Source organism: Anser cygnoides, chromosome 2, assembly GCF_040182565.1.
Source record: "Anser cygnoides isolate HZ-2024a breed goose chromosome 2, Taihu_goose_T2T_genome, whole genome shotgun sequence".
In the NCBI taxonomy this organism is placed as follows: domain Eukaryota; kingdom Metazoa; phylum Chordata; class Aves; order Anseriformes; family Anatidae; genus Anser; species Anser cygnoides.
In genome coordinates this window covers 113,357,082-113,381,350 of record NC_089874.1, presented here as the reverse complement: position 1 = coordinate 113,381,350, position 24,269 = coordinate 113,357,082, and the positions used below count along the sequence as shown (strand labels likewise).

At 39.3% G+C, this 24,269-nt stretch overlaps 1 protein-coding gene across 16 annotated transcripts in view; it reads right to left on the bottom strand.

The window, feature by feature from the left end:
- The window catches only part of GREB1L (GREB1 like retinoic acid receptor coactivator), a 138,306-nt gene that overhangs the window by 61,659 nt on the left and 52,378 nt on the right, over positions 1-24,269 (bottom strand). For 11 of the 16 annotated variants that reach the window (XM_066992834.1, XM_066992836.1, XM_066992831.1 and 8 more), the window contains 3 exons: positions 18,184-18,287; positions 3,161-3,332; positions 2,755-2,952 (listed from right to left, as the gene is read on the bottom strand). In XM_066992834.1, coding sequence (XP_066848935.1) covers positions 2,755-2,952; positions 3,161-3,329 — 367 coding nt within the window. In that variant the 5' untranslated portion in view covers positions 3,330-3,332; positions 18,184-18,287. Of the gene's footprint in view, positions 1-2,754; positions 2,953-3,160; positions 3,333-4,664; positions 4,803-18,183; positions 18,288-24,269 lie in introns of all 16 variants that reach the window. The other 5 variants (XM_066992840.1, XM_066992842.1, XM_048058047.2 and 2 more) reach the window with 2 other exon arrangements.

Here is a 24,269-nt window from a genome sequence, read left to right as displayed (position 1 = left end):
AAACTGAGGGTTTAATAACAAAAGAAAGGTGCTACTATTGTGTTTCCCACAGCCTGCATAAAAATGCTATTCCACAAATTAGAAACGGGCTGTTTTAAAGCTACAGCAAACAAGTGGTTAAGGACACTTTCTTGTATTATTTTGTTGCATATTTGAGGTACCTGTACGAAAAGTATTTTTCTTGAAACCTTATTTTCATGGAAGAAACAGGTTAGTTACAAAAAATCATGTTAAGCAGAAAAAAAGGCCCTGAAAAGATGTGAACCCCCAAAATGTTATTATTCTTGACTGCAAAGTCCTTACTGTTATTGCTAATAGTAAGGATCAACGACAAATGCGGTTGCTCTTTCCAAGGGATAACAGGAAAGTTAAGGGATGTAATATTACGGCCAGCTCAGAAGGAACATCCAACAAACTGTCACTTGCGAAGCACTCATTTTTTACAGATGAAAAAAAGGCAACGAGTGCTTTCTGCACCCATGTGACTGACAACTCAGCCATATGAGCAACAGAACAGGTCATCACAGAAAATAATATGATGATTATGGCATAAATCCTGAATTCAGGAAAAGCAAACTGCACAAATTCCTTAAAAGGGAGAAAGATTTCACCCCATCTGTGCTAAAACGTGGGAGACAGGTTTTACAGCAAGAGGAGCTCTGAACTGCAGATTCTAGTACCAAGATTTTGCTCTTGGGTAAGCAATTAAACACACGCTCAGCTGAAAGCATCCAAACAGTCACAGTGACTTCAATTAGTCTAACAGTATTCTTTAACATTTTCCTAATGTTATTTATCTTTGTAATTAAATAACTAAGATAAGGAATGTAAACAATGGCAGCGATTGTATCTTACGTCTCTGGAAGGGCATATTCATGAGAAGAAAGATGAGCTATCAGATTAATATCTTGCTGAGATACGGTTTGCAGAGTGAATGTTTGGGAACCTGGGTGTTTTAAACACGAGTAGAACTGTTCTAACAGATCATTAGCAATATTTTTAACAACATATTTTCCTTTCCAGACACAAAAATACTGTTCTCTTAAATCAGCTCCTCAAGGTAAACATTAGAGAGAGATAAACTTTGTAAATTTAGAACGGTAAAGTTGACAAAGAGTAAAGAACCCTAAAATCTGGAAGATGAAGAAACTCTCTCCTAATGTACTCTGATCCTAAGACTTCTACATGACAATCAAACCACAGAACTGCCCATGTAAGGTAAACTTTTTCCAGGACATACTAGAGAGCATAATATTACATGTATACATGAGCATATAGTTACATGTACTATGTGTGTGTACATACACACCACAGACGTTGTGAGCACTGCAGCGAGCACTTGACAGTCAGCAGCATATCAGTCAGATTGCCTTGCAGAGCAAACCTGAGCAGAGGCAGCAAAGGCACTGATGAACATGGAACAGCTTGCATCCACTGCGCCTCTCGCTACAGTGTCCTACTGGCATGACTGAGCTCTTCTTCCTCCGCAGTGTTTAACCTTTAATACATTTAGACAGCAACTCAGCTCTTGTCCTGGTTTTATACCACTGTTTATAATACACTCTTTCATGCTTTCTCCTTCTCTGCTCCTACCAATTTAGAAGCCTCCAAAGTATAGAAAACACTATTTTTTGCAGTCACTAGCATCACAGCTGGATAATAAACTCCCCCAGCAATATTCCCCAGCTTCCCTTAGCAGCCAGTCTTTCTGTTCTTTCTTTTAAAGGGAACTGAAGGTACACTGTTATGTTACATTGTTATGGAGGGCAAACATGCTTCTGTGAACTACATTCAGAAAGGATAAAGTAAAAAAAAAAAAAAAATCCACATTTGCCAACTATCACTCCCCAAAAGGTCAAAGGATTACCAATCACGAGGATATCACTGCACATAACCATACACTACAGTAAAATAAAAAAAATCATTCTACGAACTGCAATTTTTTTATGACTCCTACACAAGGAAGCATAGTTCCTGGTGAGAAGGGTTGTTTGTTTTGAAGGGTGTGTGTGTGTACATTTTTAAGAATAAGTATCAGTAGATCCTCTGTCTTTAAGGAAGTTAAATCTTCAGAATAAACAATTTCTTCAGAATTCACTATTATGGGATAGAACAAACCACTTAAATAAAGTTTACTTGGTCCAATAGGTATATTCACAATGAACTGACCCTTTCACACATTTAAAAGAAAACAAAAACAGTACCATCAGGAATTTTGAACATCTTGAACAATGATCAGGACAGCTCAGGGTAAGCAATCGATGGCCAGTAGGCGGATGGAGAAGAGAAAACAGACAATCTTCCACTACCATCCCTCCTATCACCCTGGTAGCAGAAGGAACACCAAGTCTCCTCCCCATTTTCTCCCTCCAAACTCTTCCTGCTACCCATCCATGCAAGCAACAAAATCTAGCTTTGCCAATGTCATGAATTTAGGTGTAGACTGATAACCAGCCATAGTGATGGTGACTGATGCTAACTTCTTTGAGGACAGTGAACCAATACTGACCAAAGAAAATAAGGGGCTTTCCGAAACTAATCTAGTGTCACAGTGAGTCTTAGACACTGCTTTCAAGTAATACAGTACATTTTATGTACTGAAACAAGTCCTCTTACTCTGTGTTTTCTCAGATTTAAGGCTTTTGACTATGAACAGTGTTTCCAGACTTCCTAGCTCAATACTAAGTTTAGAGACCACGCATAATGCTAAGAACTGGTTGTAAAGATCCCGCAGGTAAAAGAAAGGACACTAACCATCAGTAGTGCAAGACCCTTCTGGGGCAGGTTTTTGTGAATATGGGATTGGTGGACTGCTTGAATCTGACATGTCTTCATCCTCCTCTTCATCTTCCATTTCATTACCAGTTTGGTTGGCAGAAAAGTCCAGGTTTCCATTTTGTGAGTAGCGATGTACTAACTCTTTATCCAACTCTTCCACCTTTGGCTTCACATCTGAGCAAGAATAAAATATAAAATAAACTTTTCATCAGTATGTGCATCTATTTCCTTTTAAAATAACCAGTATACTATTCTCTCTCCTCAATAAGGCCTCAAACTCAGATTTTGTATCACACAATCAACTGCAGCACAGCTTTTTGTTTTTTAATAAAACATATCCCACCCTTTTCTCACACAGAAAAACAATTGAAATGTGCCATACTTTCATGGTTACCTTCCGGCAAGAAAGGAGGCTGGTCAGGATCCAAGTACAGCTGAGAGAAGATCGGCCGTGGGACAACACTACTACATCTCAGAGAAGCTTCTATGGAGTTATGAAGAGCTTCTTCAAAACGGGCAGATTTTAGTTGCCCTGCATACGAATTCCCCATGATCTAAAAACGCAAAGGAAACAGTCAATAAGCGGATGGGAAAGTGCATACACACACCATTAACAAATGATCAGTGAGGTCTTCTTATGTCCATCATGACAGGCATTAGCTGAGACATAAAGTTAGCAATAATGTATGCTGTGAGAATAACACCTCTAACTAGTACTACATGTTCACATTTCTCTCTAAATCTGGTGGACTGAGAGACATCCTCTCATTTCTGTAACAGCTTTTAGCACATCTCAACCAACTGCTTTGTGTCTGCTGCATATACTTCCTCTCGGCAATCTCAAGAACCCCTCCCATGTAGAATTTAATGGGGGATAGATAAGACCATTATTATTGTCATTTTTAGGATTTTCAGAGCAGACTACAGAACTGAACATAGCACAGAATATTAAAAATGTCAAGTTTGGCTTTATCACTAGTTGTCTATGTCTACATGGTTTAACTCATGGATATGCCATCATTTGCAGAGAACTCTTATACAGACATCCAATAACTTGAATTTTTGCTTTTGCTAATATTAACTGAAATTACATGGAAGGTCAGTTCTCTGCCTTTTCAGGGTCTTCAGCAAATGCTGTGACATGGTTTTATTTTAAACTGCTCTTTACACTAGTATAGTGATAATGGCCATTAAAATATCTATTTTGACAGTTAACATTCATGTTTATATCAATGATGAATTTAAGAACTTCATGAAATACTTAAGCACAAACAGACCTTTAGATCACCACTTCTCCTTGGGTGACATTATACACCCCACAGCCTGTTATATTTGTGCTTTCAGCATTAGGATACAGACTCTCAAATGTAAACATTTAGTAACAGGATGGCCATGGAAGATTTTACAATGAGCTGAGAGAGACTCAATGAAACATGAAATTTTCCACTCTGCTGGGTCATTACACCATATGACATTTACTCCAAAGAAACAATGATCTAACATTTTCCAATATTCACAATACAAGACTGCATTTTCAGATCATTTTATTTCAACAGAGGTAACTTTTCCCCTGATAAATCAATAGAGAGAAAAGTACAAAACCTTATAATGTTATCTTTGTACTTTCCTTCACTAGATGTCACCTAGTCCTATGACCAGGAAGAGACCTTGGCCAAGAAGATAAGTTGGCATTTAGAAAATCTACGATTCTATTCGTGGTTGATTGCTGGGTTGCTCAAGGTCTTCAGTGCCACCTGTAAAAGGGCAATAATGATGACAGCTGCTTACAACAGCGTTTGAGAGCTCCTGGTATAGACAAATAACCAACAGCTAACTATTGCTACCCTACTGGAATACTTAAGAATGAAGCTTATCTAATTGCTCACCTCAAAGGCTAGAGAGAGGCTCAGTTCCCTGTTCAGCCAAAGACTTTGTACAGCTTTGGGCAAAAACTCCACAGCTCTGACTTAGCCCTGTTTCTAACAACTCTGGGGGCAACAGCATTTCCCCACCCAAACTGGAGACTATAGGAATATATACACAATTTCTTAATGTAATGCATTCAGGTATTTCAGCAGCAAAATATGTGAGACAAGCAAATTATTTTTTTTCGCTCTAAGTTTTCATTACATTTGAATAAGACAGGGGACGTGTATAAACACACAACTATGAAGCAAATTAGGGAAAATGTTACGCTGAAGCAGGATTAGGGTTGCAGTACAAGTCTTGTTAGGTGTCTTTGAACAAATAGGTGGAAAACAACTACGTGACTAAAATCCTGTTTTTACTGAAGCCAGCGATGATATTTCCACAGATTTCAGTGAAATCATGACAAACATATAATTAATTTGGATTTCAGGAGTGCATCCAAAATAAAAGTCTTCAGTTAAAATGTCAGAGCATCATCTACCTCAAGTCTCTTCATATGCCACGTTTTCTATAATCTATGTGATATATACAGTTATGCCAATTACTTTAATTTTGGTGGGAAAGCATTAATTAAATATGGTTTGCAAAAAGGCTAAGTGTTGGCTAGCCAGGACTGTTTTATTTGCCTTCATGAAGTCTACCCAGAGAGGCCTGCATGTGGAGGGCGAATGTCATGGGTTGATCTGAGACAGTGTGTTAGGATGTGTCTTCCTCTCTGAGAGAAAACAAAACAAGGGTACAAGGACATTGAAAATGCCAGGTGAAGGAAGGCTTAGGAATGGGTCTCTCTGTGGCATGGAAATGGGGTGGGAGGAAGGCTTGCCTCGGATGCGTGAGGGAGCAGGCAGAGGTACCGTGAGGGCAAGTGGCACGGGGAGGAGTGGCAGCAGCACAGCAGTCGCTCAGTTGTGGCAGGGGAAGGAAGCTAGGGCCCACAGAGACCGGTGCCAGAAAGCCAGAGCCGGGCAGCTGATGTCCTAACACCGCCCGAGGCCATTAGGACAGCTGGGCCTCATGTGGAGTTCAAGGGAGCTGGGGGCAGAGGAGGGGCTTGAGGAGAGGGGCTGAAGAGACCCTCCCTCTGACAGAAAGCAGCTCTCAGCGTCCAGCCTTCCGATCCAGCCTGCCCCAAAGCCACAGGCACCGATTCAAAACATTAGTGCCTTCATGTTTCTGCTTTTGAACCTACCCTAAATGCCTGGTGTAATTAGGAAGCATGGCAGCGAGCGCACCGCTGCAGTGGCAGCAGCCGCTCCAGGAATGTGTCTGTGTGGAGGGGCTCTGAGGATGCAGCGAAGAGTTGGGGGGAAAAATAAAGTGGTGGGGGTTGAAGGGAAAAAATAAAGGAGGAAAAAAAAAAAAAACAATTCTGTTGTGAAAACAGGTACCTGTTGTCCCTGCATTAAAATGTGGCCAAGACTAATGGTTTAATACAACTGCCCATTATTTAAAAAAAAAAAAAGAAAAAAAAAGTTATCCAAGTAATTTGTCTACCCTATGTTCCTACATTGGCTAAAAAAAATAAAATAGTGTTGGACATGATTAAGGAACTCATCCCTAATCTCAGATGCCTATTTTTCTTCTGTCAACACGAGTACACCAGTGCCCACCCTGACACCCACCATCCTGCGTCCAGCCGTACTACACCGAACCATGAACCTACTCCAAAGCCCACTCAGACTCACACAGAGGTCCCTAACAGGCAAGAGGTTTCATTTGGGGGCAAATAATTCTTCTCATATCTACATGCACATGAACTGCATCTAGTTTAGCACAGAGATGGTGAGATTCCCAGCCTCCAACCCTCTTCCCCATGCCACCTACAGAATTTAGAAGTTGCCTTTTGTTTTCCAATTTCTGCAGACTAAGTCTGTGGTCTACTTTGACCTTAGCAGCATTATGAGCTCTGTTTTGGACTGGACTGTGCAGGATGTTATTATGTGTGTTATGCAGAGTATATACGTGTACTAAGATTTGCTGCTGCGCTTTTCTCGTTCTCTCCCCAGAAAAGGAAGAAGGTTTACTCATCTCCTCTATCTCACCAATCCTGCAACTCCAGTCAGGCAATTTTTATTAATGTCCTTAAAACTTACTATAGAGAGACTAAAAGACACAATTAAAATGGAACAATTTCAGACTGAAATCTGACGCAAAACATGAGATAGAGGAGAATTTCCTAAGGTTTCCCAGCTCTGTCACTCTGAGGGTACTTCTCTGCAAAGATCCTGACACTAAGCCATCATGACTCCCTACCCAACACATCCCGAGCGTCTCCACTGCTGCTGTGCTTCTTCAAAGCAGATTTACTAAGCCTACTTCACGCCTTCTTTGCAGTGGCCCAGCACTGAACTGGAGGATTAACAGAGATTTGCTGGAGTTAGAGAGCTGCCTTACAGCAGAGCTGCAAGGCGGCCCTCACATCTGAACTGGGGTCCTTACAAAGAGACATGAACAAGGCAGTCCTGAAATTCCACTAAGCTGAAGGCAAGCGGAGAAGTATTAATGCTGTAGGCTTTAATCAGAAATTAAATATGGACATCATTTACAGAAAGCAAAACTAGGACTGCCAGGTGCTTCCATCAAGGCAGACAGAAATGGAAGTAAGGTAACAAAAAATTTCAAAGATGATGGATTTTAGCTCTGCATCACTTAACTGTGCTGCGAAGTACACAGGGAAATTTGAATGACTCTTTCAACCACAGACGCTGAATTTACAAGCAAGTCTTGTCAGTTCAAGCAAATAATCTGGTCCTATGCAGTCATCCAGGTTTCAAGAGATCTGTGCAGAAACAGGACACTGGATGTTCAAGAAGCAGAGCCCAGCTTCCTTACAGCTCCAGCAGACTGGCAGCATTTGAGTACTGTAAACACTACAAACTCATTCTAGTTAGAAAAATAGGTGACGGTGGCCCTGCACATATTACCCCTCAAAAAAAAAAAAAAAAGTAACCTCCTGAAAGTGGACTGTTACCCAGTAATTCTTCCGAGTAGATCTACATACTGAGTTGAAGGCTTTGCTAGTAAAAACATAATCAGATCATTCAGTACACCAGATACCACATATTTGGCCTCCAGGTGGGTCATGACCCCAGAAACTTTAAAGGAGAGGAACTGAACTGGAGGATGAGGGAGGGGGTGAGTGTTGTTGTTATGGCTTAAAGCAATTTCACAATTACCTGATAGCGAATGATGAATCTGATGCAAACACCCTCCATTAAGTCGGCTCTATCAAGTCCTTACTTTGTGTTTAACCTAATGATGTAATTGTATTCTCCAAAACACATAATCTGACTTCTGATCTGGCCTAACCCCACAGAAAAGTTTCTCTTCAAAGGGAAAGAAAGCAAGTTCCTTGACAAAGGCACTGCCAGGCCCAGGACAGCTTCTGTATCTCAAAGGGTCATCTTAGGCAAAGAGAGACCAGGCATCTATTTATACTGTAAAATTGTTTGGGAACTGGTTGTTTCAGGTACATCTAGCATTTTCTACTATTTGCATCATCCTTATTGATGTTCAGAGAGTCATCTTTTTTTTTTTTTTTTTTTTTACATTAGGGAATCATTAGGATCTATCATGAACATGCATGCAGCAGAAAGGATGACAGTAAACAACAACAGTAACAAGTATATATGCTAATTAAAAGTGTAGGCTACAATGACAGAAATATATACCCAGCATTAACTGCAGCACTGAGTGGGGAAAGACTTACGTGAGGGTCAATACGAGAGTGCAAGACAAAGTGTTCTCATTAACAGACCCCTTATCCCACAGCCTTTGTAAGATCCTTCCCCCTCCCTCCCACAGTCCTGTCATGATCCTGAGATTCTCACCCTGCTTTTGTCTGTCTTAGGGATATTCAAGCTCAACTGTAAAAGGGTTTACAGTTTTAGGTGGTGAGCGACAGACCATTCATTCACAAAGCCTTACAGGAAAAATTACTGATTAGTTTGTACTGACTGTTTACAGTGGTGTTTCCTTTTCCTTTTTATTTTTTTTTCATTATATGAAAATATTTTCGTATTTTCATTTCATATATTTCAGTCATTATCAATAACATCTTATATCACTTAAAATATAGTCTTTCAGCCTGACACTGTCACTACAATATCTGAATGAGGAATGAGAAAGACCAAGAACACTTATTTTTTTTTCATGACAAGGTTCCTCCTCTCATTACTTAATTTGTAGTATCTGCACTTGGAGTACTGCATCAGATTACCTGGGATTTGGACAATTCCTTGGCCAGAGGCAGATAAATGGCTACCCCGCAACATGAAACAGAAAGCAGATCACAAGTGGTGCTAATAAAGAGGCTGCTACACCCTGACCGCTCCATCCCTCCTAACGCCAGACTATCCCTATAGTCTTCAGGCACTGTTCATGAAATAATAAACATACTAAAAGTGAAATTCACACCTGAATTCAGAAGGGTATTAGTAAGTTGAACTGATAAGCATAATGATACCAACTTCAACCCTCAAATACTGCAAAAATAAAGTCAGAATTGCATTTTTAAAAATTCATTGATGTAGCACTGAGGCAAAAATAAAAGGAAAAACAACCAAAAAACAGAAATTGAAACTCAACCTCATCTCTTCTATTTGGAACTCTGAATGTCTCCTTAGTTCCTTTTAACAGTATAATTTCCCAAGCAGTAGGAGTTTGCTTGTAAAAAAGAGGAGTTTACAACTGCAATCAAACTTAAGAGTATATTGTGAGGTGCTATGTAACAGAAGTCTCCCAAAGTTAAGCTCAAGTTTTACGAAACCGTAGTTCAGTAGTGTTAAGTTACGAGTTCAGCACTCGTGTTCACTGCCTAACATCCTGCGTTTTCCTTCATCTTTTACATGCTCTGATAAAACCCTCTCAGAATCTGTAGATGCAATCTTTTTCAAGTCTGAAGTTTTCAAGTACTATTTCAAAGTTCAGTTTGTGTGGTCAGAATAAAACTATGTAGAACTGTCAAGAGCAAGTCCTTCTTATCCCCAAATGGAGCTGAAAATCATTTGCCAGATTCCCACAGGTGAAGCTTTATGAGTTGAATAACACAGAGCTTGCGCTGGCTTTACTTGTCTTCAGGCCATGGCTCCCACCAAAAAAACAGATGCCACATCCCTGGTCGTCTGAACTCACGTGTCACAAGAGAAATATTGGTCGAGTCGGTGCTCTGGGGATGCTGAACACAGTCCTCTTGTGAAGACTGAGATGATTTAAGTGTTAAGCATGTGCCAAGCTTCATGTGATACCATTTCCTCAGTAAACAGATGCAACAAACAGATGGAAGAAAACATTTGATCTCGCTATTTAGTGTATGCGAGCTCACCTACAGTGACTGCACAATACACAAAAATCATGGAGGGCTAGTCTCTGTGAATAAACAACACTATGTTAGAAGCATTTAAGGAAATATATACCTGAATACAGGAAAACTACTGAAAGTATTATAAACAGATTGGAATATTAATGGAGCAAAACTTGAAACTGACACCGTTTGGCAGGCTGCTCCGAATCAAGGAACCCCTTAGGACAGCTGCTGTAAATGCACAGACAGGCTTCATGTGCTAAGAATGTCTTCTGCAAGCAAACGCTCGGCTACAAATAAGCACTGTATGTCCTGTCGCCACTTGCATGCGCCCATGGACATTTACTGTCTCCTTCACACTCTCATCCACACAGCTGTTCGCAACTCCCTCAACAAAAACCAAACAAACAAAAGCTTTCACAAATACATTTCCCCAGTTATTCCTCCTCTGCCTTCCTACTGTGGAAAAAGGAATCTAATTAGAAACCATAAATAAACTGCAGTTTGTGCTTACAGTTTTTAAAAATGATTCTTTTTAGTCTTTCCCCATTGGTGTTTCATGGAAAGTTTTGCAATACAGGACAAGCGCAGGAAGATGACAACAAATTTGACCGTAAGGGCTATAAAAGAGTGGAAGAGTTAATAAAATGTAAGTTACCTGTAGTAAAAAAGTAAAGTTTAGTAGCATATAACCGTGAATGAGAAGATGAAATAGTAGAGCATGAACCTTATGTGAACAGGTCTAAGTCCTTCATGATACACAGAAGCTTTCAAAAGTTAATTATGTTGATTTAACCCATTCTGACTGCAAGGCTTTTTAGAGTCCTTTTAAATGACGTTATGATATTAGCAAAGAAATTACTGTGAAGGTTTTCTTGGGTTTTTAAAATTCATCTGTGGAAGCTGGAACAAATCCTTTTATGCTACTTCCACCATGTACACAGGGAATAGAACAATTCTATGTAATTCTACCTTCAACAGATGAAGTACATTTTCTCATTTCTTTCAGCAGAAAAGCTTCCAAAAAAAATTAAAATGTTATCGCCCTAAAAATCTAGCTTTTCATTTTGAATTTTCGGTAATGTTAAAAGACTTCCTCGCTTTAAGAGAAGCATGTGCTCACACTTGTATGCTCACGCACTGATTGCAGAGGCAGCACAAGTAAACCACCAAGGAGTACTTTTGAAAACCTCATCCTGCCTCCTTAAAGCATGTGCAGTCATACATAGCTTTCACCCTTTATGGTCTCTCCCCCCCTAAATCAACAGGACTATTAACCACATTATTAATGCCACTGCAATATAACTAAATCAGTAATGATGCTTAGTTTCAACTCTAGGATCAATGCATGCTTTTGCTGTGTAATTTTGATTTTGCAATTAGTTGCAGATATGAATTTTGATTTACTCTCCCAACAACTTAATGTCTTAGCATGATTAGGAAAGTTACAGGTTTTAATCCTTTTGGCTATCACTGCTAACACCATAGCAGATAAAAATAATGTAGTACCTAAGTAATTAATGTAATAACTATTGAAATTACTGTAACTGAATGTAGCAAAACTGAAATGTTTTTCTGATCCCAAACGTGCACCTGTTTCCAAACCTAAAAGGATTACATTGAAATTTTGTTGTTGTTTTATATATATAGTTTTCATACGTACGGATATACAGGCATTCACAGACAAAACATATTCTATCAGTAATACACAGATCTTACTGTAAGCTGCTAGCTAACAAACATATTTAGTGACTGCTAATTAAAACAAATTAATTAGAAACACTACAGACAGATATGGTATGTGTTTATGCAGTTTACATTAATCTGTAAGGTAAAAGGCTCAGTCACATCAGTTAACTAATTTAAAGCTGTGGTTTTAAGGTAGATATATGTTTACTTCAGTGGAACATAAATAACACCACATTAATAAAAAAAAAGGATTTTTAAAAATTTCTGTGACTTAGAAACTCTATGAACAGTCTTGTATCTTTCCAAGTAAGAAAGAAATACAAATCCATGTCTGTCAACAATTTTAATGTTGATAACTATCCCTAAAATTGTTTACTTTCGTGAATTATGTATTTTTTCCCTGAGGGGTTGCTTCTATCCTGAGAAAGTGAAAGTTACCAGTGTTTCAAGGGAGACGTAGAGTGATATAAAATGGAGAACTCATCTCAATTTGCACTGCTAGTAAAAATTAAAGTGCTGATGGTCTATTAAGCTTCTGTGGCCTGATTGTGTAGAAGCTGAGCACTTCACCTACAACCCCAAACATCTTGAATGCCTTATCAGTAAAGTTTGTGATCAACTCAACACCACTGGACTAACAAAAATCACCATTTTTTTTTTTCCTGCACACACTGTTGTTTTATTATTTTCAGTATGGCTTTGCACTATAGCTTAGCAAACTATGTATGTAAATTACTTCGCACTATAGCTTAGCAAACTATGGATGTAAATTACTGTAAATCCTTAGGTGCCTATGCTGCAAAAAAACTAAGTTTTAAACATGATGGGTCATGCTATTTACTTGTTGTACGCATAAGCTGGCATTTACCTAAGAACTGATGCACACACACATTGATTGACATTTTAAAGACGCTGAGATGATGCTGTTTGATAGAAAATCATAGAATCACAGAGTGGTTTGGGTTGGAAGGGACCTCAGGATCACCTCGTTCCAACCCCCCTGCCATGGGCAGGGACACCTCCCACCAGACCAGGCTGCCCAAAGCCCCATCCAGCCTGGCCTTGAACACCTCCAGGGATGGGGCATCCACAGCTTCTCTGGGCAGCCTGTGCCAGGGCCTCACCACCCTCTGAGTGAAGAGTTTCCTCCAACCCTCTAATCTAAATCTCCCCTCTTTTAGTTTAAAACCATTCCCCCCTGTCCTGCCATTGTCTGCCTGAGCAAAAAGTTGCTCTCCATCTTTTTTACAAAGGAAAAAAAAAAGGCATAAAAATTCACTACAAACATACAGAAAATAGAAGCTAAAACATTATCTATTCTGACACATCCCAACTCTCAACATCAGATTACACAGTACAAGCATTAAAATCTTTACTAAAAATCAACCTAGTCAGCTACAACTGCAGTAAAAGCATTTTCTCCCAACACTTTTTTTTTCCGTTTTCACTCATGTGCTAACTACTAAATAAGGGAGACAGAAATTTTTACTTCCAAGCAACAGAAAATAATTACTATACATCTTGCAGAGATACTACTTATTCCAATAATTCTTAATTCCAACATCATGTACTAACTGACGCTATTAAAAACATCTTTCTGAGGCATAATGGTAATACAGATTACATTGGTTCTTTAAACTTTCCAAACAGAGATGACCCAATTCTTCAGGAATATCTACTGAGTAGTTTTTTTTTCCAACCTTCATGTTATCTGATGCCTGTTCTGGTTTGTGACAGCTGTAAAAGACTAAAAATGAAGCTCCGTAGCAGAACTTTGTAAACTGTCCTTTCTTTTGCTGTAAGCAACCCTTTTTTACCCCCAGAGCTGGGATCGTCATGTGGCAATTCCTCAAATATGCAAACCTGAGAGGCATTTCAGGGCCACTCTCCTGCTGGGGCTACCACCTCGAAAACCAGACGAGCTCTGCAGCCAGGGCATGTCTGTGAGACGGTACAAATGAGGACACCGTGGAGGCAAGAACCTCACACGCTGCCTTTCCCACTTCTTCATCTGCAAAATGCGTACTCCTGCCAAAAGCAGTGCCAAAAGCACCATAAAGTTTTGCTCCTCTCCCTCTCTCATCATGTTATTAAATTAATCCATAACACAGATTTCTAGACTAAAAAGTAAAATTAAATCAAGGATAAAGTATGTCTTGAGAAATCAAACTGCCTTCACTAAAACATTTGGATAAAAGGTGGCTAGGTGGGTTGCTCATTTCTCACCCCTCTCAAAAAATGACTCTCTTCCTCCCTAAAGCCCTGACTGAAAACAAGGTAAGTCTAAAAAAGAGTTCTTGTTTTTATGAGGTTTGGAAATGATCATCCCTAAAAATGAACCAACAAAGGTGGAAACAAGTCCCTCTTCTTTTGCAGGGAGGCTGGGTCAGAATATCTGTTGAGTCTACTCGGAGCACGTTCCTGTGCAACTCTTCCAAAAACATTGTTTTCAAATAGGTCAAAATGATCATATTTCTGCTCATCTGATCTCTGAATACATTTTAAAATGGAACAAGCAAATAGTTTCTGAAACTCCCATGCAGTCTGCAGATGCAGCGGCGTAGCTGACAGCATTCTTCTGCAGCCACTTTTAGTCAGTGATGCAGAGACAAATAATAAAGCTGCTTTCATGGCCACTTCTATGCAAAAAGCAAAGCACTAAACAAACAGGAAAACCTTGCGTAGGTCAAAACCATAGCAATCAGCTTAAACCCACAATCTTGAGTTAAATATTGCATGGACTTTTTTTTTTGTGGTGCCACTGCTGAGCCTTGTTTATATTGCTCATAGAGTTTCAATTAAAAAAAAAATCACAATTAATTTCTCACAGAATTTTAGTGGAAATGAACTTCAAAGTGTGGAGTGCTTTGTAGAGTTCTTCCTTTTCCTTTTCTGCAACATGTGTTTATCATGTGTCAAAGCTGACTACTTTCTCCCCTCCCCAGAATACCACAAATTCTTCTGTAAAATAAACAAAGCTCTGTCAAGAATCTCTGAAATTACCAGAGGCAGCCCCTGTTTGAGATCAAAGATGCACATCACTGCTAGGCCTTCTGCAACATCCAAGCTTTCAGTTAAGATGAAATTTTCCACAAACAGGCAATCAACAGAACAAAACATTAACATCACATCTAGGGGGTATATCTAAAAAGAAAAACTTTGACATTCAAGCTACTCTTAACTAGATGCTTCGGAATCCCAATAGGTATTTGTGGGAAAAATACCCATTTCTGGGAATTCACATAATGCCATTTAGATCTGACAAAGAAAAACCTTGGCCTTTACCTAAAAGATGTAAAAATTCAAAATTACATATTATTAGCAATTAATAGAAAATTTCAAAATTTTAATGCTTGTATTTGTTCTGAGATGCAATTCATTACTTGCTCTGACATACTGTGTATGGGGACTTTATGTCTTGGAAGAAGAAAAAAAGATAATGAAGTACATTATTTATTTGAGACATCGGATGTGCTTCTCTACTTGTTTTTCTCCCAAAAGGAAAAGTCTTAAGGATGTTTACAAACTGGGCTTAATTTATCTGCAACATAAACATGCTAGCAGAGGCAATTTTGATTCCGAAAGCTGCTATTAAGGTTTAGTGAGTCAGTAATACAAAAAATTCACTGGTTCTATGCACTCTTGAAAGCACTCATATAAAACTTCCAGTGAATACTGACATTCAGTATGATGAAAATAGCTCTCCTAGTATTTATGTTCTGCTGTGGCAGCAGTCACAGAAAAACATTACGTGCAATATTCTCATTCTGGGCTAAAATCCGCTTGGGAAAAAAAATGACACTGATAAAGATTTCAGAGATACAGAACAATTTTCTCTAGTAGATGAGAAAAAAATCTTAATAACACATGTAATTCCATTTTACATATTTTGAGTAAATAAATTACTCCAACAAAATAAACAAAATTAAAATGATTATTATAAACAATCTGTTATTAACAAATTATATAATTTTATATAAACAAAATAAACAACATTAAATATTCCAGCTCAAATACATATTTTTCTAAGTGGCTTAATCACATAGCTGATTTTATATACCCCTTAATTCCATATAGATATAGATTTAAAATAGGATATTCATATTTACAGGGATAAAGCTGTAAACAGACATCTTATTGAGTTCCTATGGCAAAAGCCAGCCCAATCTCATTGATAAATAAATCACCTTAATTCTTCCTTCATCTGCTATTGCCTTATTGCAAAAGAATTAAGCTGAAGCCTAGAAAGTCAAAGTTAAGGCCTGACCTTCCATCTCTATCCTATCAGTCCGCTCCCTTGTGTACCCCTCAAACACACATGCTATCATTTCCTGATGAGTTTAGAAGGGGTTATCAGGAGAATTTCAAGACATGTGTCAGTTTTGTGGCAACCTGAATGCTCTACAAATATCATCTGTGTTTAATAGGCGATTTGTATTTTAGTCGGTTTATCCATTCACAACTTTATTTGTTTAAAGGTGCCTTAACCTTGACATAAATCAATGCTAAGCATCTGTAGATAGTACTTTAAAAGAGTTTAAAAATTAAGCTCTTTGGAGAGCCCTAACTTGCAAGCAAGTTTCTTTCCAAAAAGAAAAGAAAAAAAACTGTTTGTTAAGTTCTTTGCTCATTGTTTCCTCCCCCCTTTGAAAATTATGCAGTTTCTTCTTTTTCACTCTTCTTATGGCACTTTTTAAAAGTTTGCAATGAACCACCACATTTGTAACTATAAAAACGCTGGCTCCCACGTACCTTTTTCTTCCTAATTTGACAATGACTGTTTGTGTAAGACAGTAGGGCCAAAGAGTCGGAGACCCTGGGTTGTGTCCTGCAGCCACCCCCCTTTCCAAAGGAAAACAAAAAGCACTGAACCTTTTCTGCCACATGCACTGTCCTTCCCCCACCACCTTTCTTGTGAAGACAGCCATTATTACATTTCCCTTCTCGTTATTTACAAGGTCTTGGCTCTGACATTGATTTCTTATCTGTTTCTAGGACAAATGGTAAGTGTTAATAATCTGTCACTTTAAAGGAAGATAGTGCCGAACAAATTATAGGAATGAATTACTCAAAAGCTAAACATTTTTGTGAGCGTTACAACACGAGCAGCAAATATTGCTCAAGACCAGCCAAAAATATATTTTCAACCAATTAATACGTGTTATCAGATTAAAAAGTTATAATTTAAACTAGGCTGAATCCTGATGATCTAAAGCAAATCTCTGGGGAGATACAGGGTGATGGCTGGCGCAGCTCCCTAAGGAGCAAAGCCTTTTAATTTCTAAGTGATGGGGTTTACTTTTTACTTTTTGATCAAATTTTAGGATCAAAAGGTGAAAGTTCAGAAATCTTTTCAGTTACAGAACCTTTAAAATGATAAACATTTGGGATACCGAAGTACACTTCTACTCTAACTGTCCTTTCAGACCTGCATTGACTGCACTATAATAGCTGCCAACATTTGGTAAGGATTAGCCTTTCATTTAGACAAAAGAAAGCATTCCTTAGCTAAATCAGCACTTTTTGCCATCAGACTCATAAAACCTTTTCACAACACAGATTTTCAAGAGAATCCTTTAAGGTTTTAGGATGCTGCTCCTTTTACTAAGTAACAAAATACACCCCAGGGTGTCTCATTGACCGCACTCAGCTGTCCTTTGACCTCCGCAATTGTTTAGGCCTAACTTCAGGGCCACGGGATCTGCCTCCCCCCCACCAACGGGGCGAAGGCTGCTTCCTCCTGGCACCCGGGGAAGCAAAATGCTGGAGGTTCCCCCCTCTTACAGACTTCTACCACGGTCCAGATGTTGCCACGGAAAACCTTCCCGCAGCCAGGTTTTGGGACCCCGCAAGGGCCACTCGGGGCCTGGGCGGTGGCAATGACCCCCTCGCTCTGCTGGGCCTCCACGCTGCCCTTGCCCCAGGGATACAAGAGGTCATAAAGCATCTTCAGCCTTCTGGGTACACTGGCTATTTAAATGCAACGAGAAACTATGCAAGCCCAATATTGTGTACTAAGACAAGCCTCCCCCTTTAAGAAGTCAGAAAACACGCTTGTGAGAATCTCAGTTGGAAGCACAAATCTATCCTGATCGTTACAAAGATCTGCATTCTTCTTCCCATTTGTTTTAAACCCTTTGAGAGGACAAACAAACAAACGTCCACCCTCCAAGTGCATAAAACATACATTTAGCGAGTAGCTTAGGTATTTGCAGTGCCTCTAAGTAAAATACCAGAAGAAAATCATTACAGCTTCAAAAGAACTGCCATTAAATAACAAAGTTGAGCTCACTGTGGATATATAAGAAAAAATGGAAGCATATATCAGCCTTCTTTGAAGAACTTAAAGTATGTACACGATCAAAGTAAAATAAAATAGTTATTTACAGTCCACACCATTCTTAAAATGTAGTCAATGCATTTGAAAGCGTAGATGTTAAACAAATACACCACATATTCTCTGTTAGGAAAGGCAAATACTGTACCTTCTTGGATTCCTTTTAGCCTATCTGAAATGTAGTCATGATTAAAGGATGCAGCTAAGAGTTTGTGAAGCCTTGCTGTGAAGCTGTTTATAACTCCTGACCACCTGAAAAATAAGAAAGGAGAAAAAAAAAATTAGAATGAGTTGTTCCAGCATATATTTTATAACGAGCCAACAAAACCTGCTGATCTACACCCGGTCTGGGCAAAAACTGAACTAGGGTGGGGAAGGGAAGGCCGTGGAGTGGGTGGGTTGTCAGATCATCCAGGTCCCTAATGCATTTATCTGAAGTTCCTATTTTAATTCCTGTGTGCAAGCTGACTGCATTAAAAATGTGTTTTTGTTTATAAGAATACTTGTTTGAAGCTGCATTGTTTCTTTCCTGTATTATACCAGAGGAAAAGTACAAGCTTATTATGGTATCTGTACATTTCTGATGTTGGTTGCTGTACAACATATTAGAAACTTACCACATCAATATGAGAAACTGTAACAGAAACAACAAAAATAAACGATAATGTAGAAACAATAATTCTACTCTTTGTTTAAAAAGAAGCAAAGTAAATGGGAGAGCAGCTATCTACTCCAAACTAGAGATCGATGTTCAAAATGAAATCACATTTTGCTGGCTGCTCTCCTTTTTGACATCCCATGAAGGAATTTCATTTCTAACAGAAATTGTAGTTCATAAAAGAGAAGGCACCTGAAATACCCAGAAGAATGACAACAGGGTTGTTGCAAGTAGCAGGCAGAGCAGTTCCTCCTAAAACAGTGAGGGCTGTATAGGACAGTAATTAACATCAGGAAAAGCTTTAAATTAAGTTATTACTGGCTGAACTCTGACAAGTCATTCTTAGGCATACAAGCTGGTTTGGTTTCTTAATAGAAATGGACAATATTTAGCCAAAAGATTTAAAGGAATTTGCCCTACTGCTCACAAATGGGATTTTAGGCTTAAAGCTGGTGCCACAGCTTTGGACCAGTTGTCAAAACCAGAACAAATGCAACTCTTTTAGATATAAGTCTATAATTCAGGTTTTAAGATCAAAAGCAATATGGCTTTAGGCTTCTTCCCCCTCCTCCTATTTTTAAAAATCAACCTATATAAGACAGCAACTCTAACCCTTACCTCTTACCAGGAAAAGGGTTTTGTTCAGGATTGCTGTATTCCGGGGTATGACATTTGAACAACTCTATTCCCAGGGACCACCGATGTTACCCCCGCACTACGCATCCCCGCCACGCCAGCAGCAAATCTATCACAGATGGCCAACAAGGTTAACGTGCACGGCTCCTGACCAAACTGTAGGGCTCTGCAAAGACTTTAATGATCACAGAACGTCAGTAATCCAATTCCAGCAGCTCCTGGGTCTGAAATTGCTATTTTTCGGACACGTGCTGAACATTTCACCTGCTAGTAATGACATTTTTGTATTTTCTTCTAATTACACTCAAAGCTAGGACCTTTGGCCCTAGGCCACGGACCTCTATTCAGGCTGCACACATTCTCTTAAACGCCCTGATCCTTTGTTGTCACCCTTAGTCTTTCATCTATTATTTACATCCATTGAGAAGAGAGATACTCTACCATTTGTGACGCTTTAAAGCTTCTAATCATCTTAATTTCTTCGCCTTTCAGCCAGTGCTTCCCCTTATGGACCAATGCCAATAGTGTGACAAAATAATTTTTCAAGCCGAGATCCTCCTGGACCCTTCCCAAACCTTGACACACACTGGGCTGCGCCTTTTGTTCGCGGCTGGCTGCTTTCGCAAACACAGACCGTTGCTCGTTTTGGGGGGCTGGCCTTGCCTGTTAGTGCTTGGGGGGCAGTTTTCTTGGGGCTTGAGGTGTGGGGTTTTTCCATCATTTTCTTTCCATTAAAATGTCTAAGTCAATTAGCCCAGCTGCGTCGGAGATACTGTGCTGGATCTTCCCCGTTTTTAAAACTCTAAGTGGTCTTTGAAATACAAACTAAGAATTTTAAGTTTCCCCTTTTTCCAAAAGCAAGCCTACAGATATGAACAACTTTGATTTCCTGCTGTCATGTACCCCTTCAGTACCGAAAGATTCTCACACGCTATTTAAGGAATACAACGCATCGGCAACCCTTCTTCTGGTTATTGGCAGTATTGATTTCTCTTAGCCTTACAGCACAATGTAACAAAAATACAATTTCTTCCTCTGATTTTCAGATCATATCCTTCCGGTCCTCCCTTATTTGCAAGCAGGAGGTGAACCAATGGCATTTTCATCAAGACACAGAAGATCTCTTCGGAATATATCAGCCCCTGCCTTGGTTTCCAAGACTCGTGGGATATGGTAACGTGTGATCCATCTTGGCTCTTTCTTCCACTATTGCCTGGCTTACTTTTGATTTCTAACAGTGCTTCCTTGTTGTCTGTCCCCTCTGAAAACCCCAGCCCCCTCGGCTTTTCTTATTTTCACCATTTGCTTCAACCAGCAGTTCACTCGAGACTCATCCATCTTACAATGCCTCAAGTGACAGATGCTCTTAGGAATGACCATACTGCTGAGCGAACAAAAGATAACATCACCTCTAGGAACTCGGAGAGAAATACAACTTCAACCCTAAGACGGGGTTGTCCTGATGGACACAGCACCATAAACCTCTCCCAAGTGAAAAAAAGAAAAACAATTGCAAAGAAAAGGAATCTGACACAATCAAAGGCCAAAAAGAGTATTCGTTTTGTTGCAGCTGTAGTTAGTGCTGTTGACAGCCTTTTTACTTTTTTTTTTTTTTTTTTTTCCTCCTAGCGCCCCATGGAAGGATTTTGTAAAATCTACATGTGATAAAAATCAAGAGGCGCAGACAGAGTGGAAATATTTCACACAAAAGCTGTCTCAAAATTCCTACAGAATTTAGTGGAGGAAGAAGGCACTTCAAAATAGTTTCAGTAACGTGGCTCGCAAGTCTTTCACGAAAACACAAACATTACTTTCTTAAAATCTACACATCCTACAGAGCAGCTGTTTCTCTGTTAAATTCTAAAGGAATACATAATCACAGTACAAGTTTATGCATATGATGAACAAATAGTGGTACAGGAATAAGATTATTTGAATGGCACAGCTACTCGATAAAATTGTAATTTGCAAGTAACAGCTCTGCCCTGTTTTGACATTCGAGCACACACAATTTAGATTTTTTCTTTTAATTAGAATGATAGATTTTCCAGCTAAAACCCACACACCAGTCTACAGAACAATGTCTGTTTCAAAACTAAGACTTACCCTCTATGCCTAATAAGACCGATGGAAAAAAACTCTGCTTCAAAATACACCCAGAATCCTTTATCCGGTTAGTGGAACAGGACTTCTTGCAGGGAGAGAAGCAGTCCTGGCTTGTGCTACCAATCTCTTACTTAACAAAGAAAAGCTCATATTAACATCCCCAGCGACATACCAGCAGAAGTGATGCCAGAAATGCCGAGAATCCTTTCTCTGCAGTGAGATGCGAAGAGATCCCCTCTCTCTCAGCAAAGCTTTAAACAGCATCTCATGATCGGTTTTCAAACACTACAGGAAATAACCATCATTACAGTACATGAGACTGACAGCATGCGAGGTTAATGGACATAAAAGCTGGAGTTGTAAAACGAGGACCAAGATAGGGGGCCTATTAAGCAAACATCTCCTGTTTAATGTAAAGTCTGGGGGAAATCACAATATGCACTTCTTTAGCCATATTTCTTAATAGTGAGTAACTTCAGTTTCTCTGTCTGCTCACCAGCTGCAAAAATAAAAAATAACATCAGAAAGTCGAAGCCAGAAGCACTTTCCTCCTCAAAGTGGCTCATACCAGACAAGGTATAATGGTTTGTCTTTTAATTTAGCAGAAATGAGGTTGTATGTTTTATAGGATCAACAATACCAGAAACCATCTCTCTCTTTCCTTTTAACTCACTGTGTTATCTTTGTGGTGAGGTACAATTTTAGGTCTCTGTCTTGACCTGGAATCTTTTTTTCTGCTGTGCTCTCATAGCATTGCCAGCCTCAAACTACCGGACCGTAGATACAGAAGTAAGGTATAAATACATAACTTTTAATATAGGTGATTTTCCCATAGAATGCCATGCAGTACCTTTCTGGACATCCAATGTATGTACAATAACTAACAACCAGCCACATTTGGTCCTTCCTGAAGAAAAACCATGTTGCCTCTGTGGAGGCATCCCAACTCCAGCCTCATGCTACCTTCGCCGTTCCTCTCTCTTTCTGAGCCACTAAGTGATCTTGCACTGAAATGTTTGATAATGTCCCATTCAGCTGGAGAAAACAATTAAATGTAGAAAACGACAGTACCGAGACACAACTGAAAGAGTTTTATATAAGACTGTTCTCCATCGCCTCCCAGCCTGCCCAGTCAGTCCACATCGCTCTGGATTCGCACCCCTTGACCAGCGGCAGGGCTCAAGGCATGCCACAGCTGCCAAGAAAGCAGGGAGAAAAACAGGTTTGGGAGATTTACAGGCACCTTCTGCTTTGGTATCTGAATCCAGTTTTGGCAAGTAACCCTATTGTACTTTGAGTCTTACTATGGCTGGGATACGTTTTCGAAGCTCCTTCCAACCTGACTGAACCAAAGACGCAAATACCAGAGTTTGCAGTTAACATCCTTGCAGGAAAAAAACTTGAAAATATCTCAGTCTTTAGCCTGAAATACTTTGAGATCTTGGCATCAGATATGGACCAAAAGTAGTAAAATATATCCTGCCTTACAAAATCTATACTCTAGACTCAAACAGACATCTTATCATAGGACAATCCTTACATGTTGTATCTCCAAATATTTATCACAGTGGAAAGATGTGTTTATAGTTAATATGCAATCCATCTTCTGCATGCTGCTGGTTTTAAACAAGAGAAAGAGTGAGGTAAAAGGTCAAAACTACTAGAAAGAGCCCCGAATAAAACCTCTGACATTACAAATATCTTGCCAGAAGAGACAAGACGTAAAATGGGTTCTTGGAGTCAAACTCCCTACACAACGGACCAGGCCAAGGTTATGGATCCAAACAGAGATGAATAATAACGCAATGACTTGTGTTGATGTATTTAGTAACAGCAGACCGCTTTGAAAATCTCTCTCATTAGATGGGAACAGCATTGTTCAATTGAAAGTGAGTATTTTTAAATGTCCATTTGTAAAACCAGTTCTATTTTAACATGGAATAACTGATTATTGCTCTTACAGGTAACTTCTGCCATTACTATTAAGTTATTGACACTGAAACATGACCTTGAAATGACAGCTCCATTAATGCAAGTCTTACCGAGGAAGGTTTCAAAAAGCCCCGATTAAATTAACTACTTTTAAACACAATAGGATCAATATGTATGCAGAGAATGTACACCCCCATGGCAAGTCCTGTTTGCTTGATTGATCAAAAACAAAAAAATCCTGTGGCCTTCCAGATCTCAGCTGGTGCCAGAAATCCACATAGAAAAAAAAAATCCATCTAAATGAAACTCTGAAAAGGTTTACCCTTCACCAGTCTATTTGCACTTCAAAAACTCCTTAAGTCCTTCAGCTAAACCCCGGGGTTGAACCATTTCAAAAATGAGAGGGGGATGGCCATGATTTATCTTCCTTCTGTGCCCTGGACAGAGCCGTAAAATCTGCCTGCCTGCGTGCATGTGTGCTGTAGACTCGTTTTCAGGAGCCTTGGAATATTTACCATTTTTAGAAATAACGCTGCCCGATTCCCTCCTGTCATTTATCTCCTTCAATCTGATGCAAGTACGTTTATAAAGCAAAACTTCGATTTCTGCTCACTGGCATCCAAGCTCGCAAAGCTGAGCCAACAACATGGCCAAGCATGTGAAATCATCATTTTAAATAAAAATATAGAGCACCTCCTTCGTGCCTGCAAATATCAGCTGCTGCCTTACTGAATTTGCGCTGACAGAACATTTGCTTAAGAATATAATTTAATCCTACCCCTTATATTTAGTGGCATCAAACGCACTTTCAGCAATATGCCCAAAATAATTTTCCATTCGTACAGAATCAATGCGTTAGGTCACACAGTATGTGTTTTTCAGTCCCCTGTACTTCAAGATAC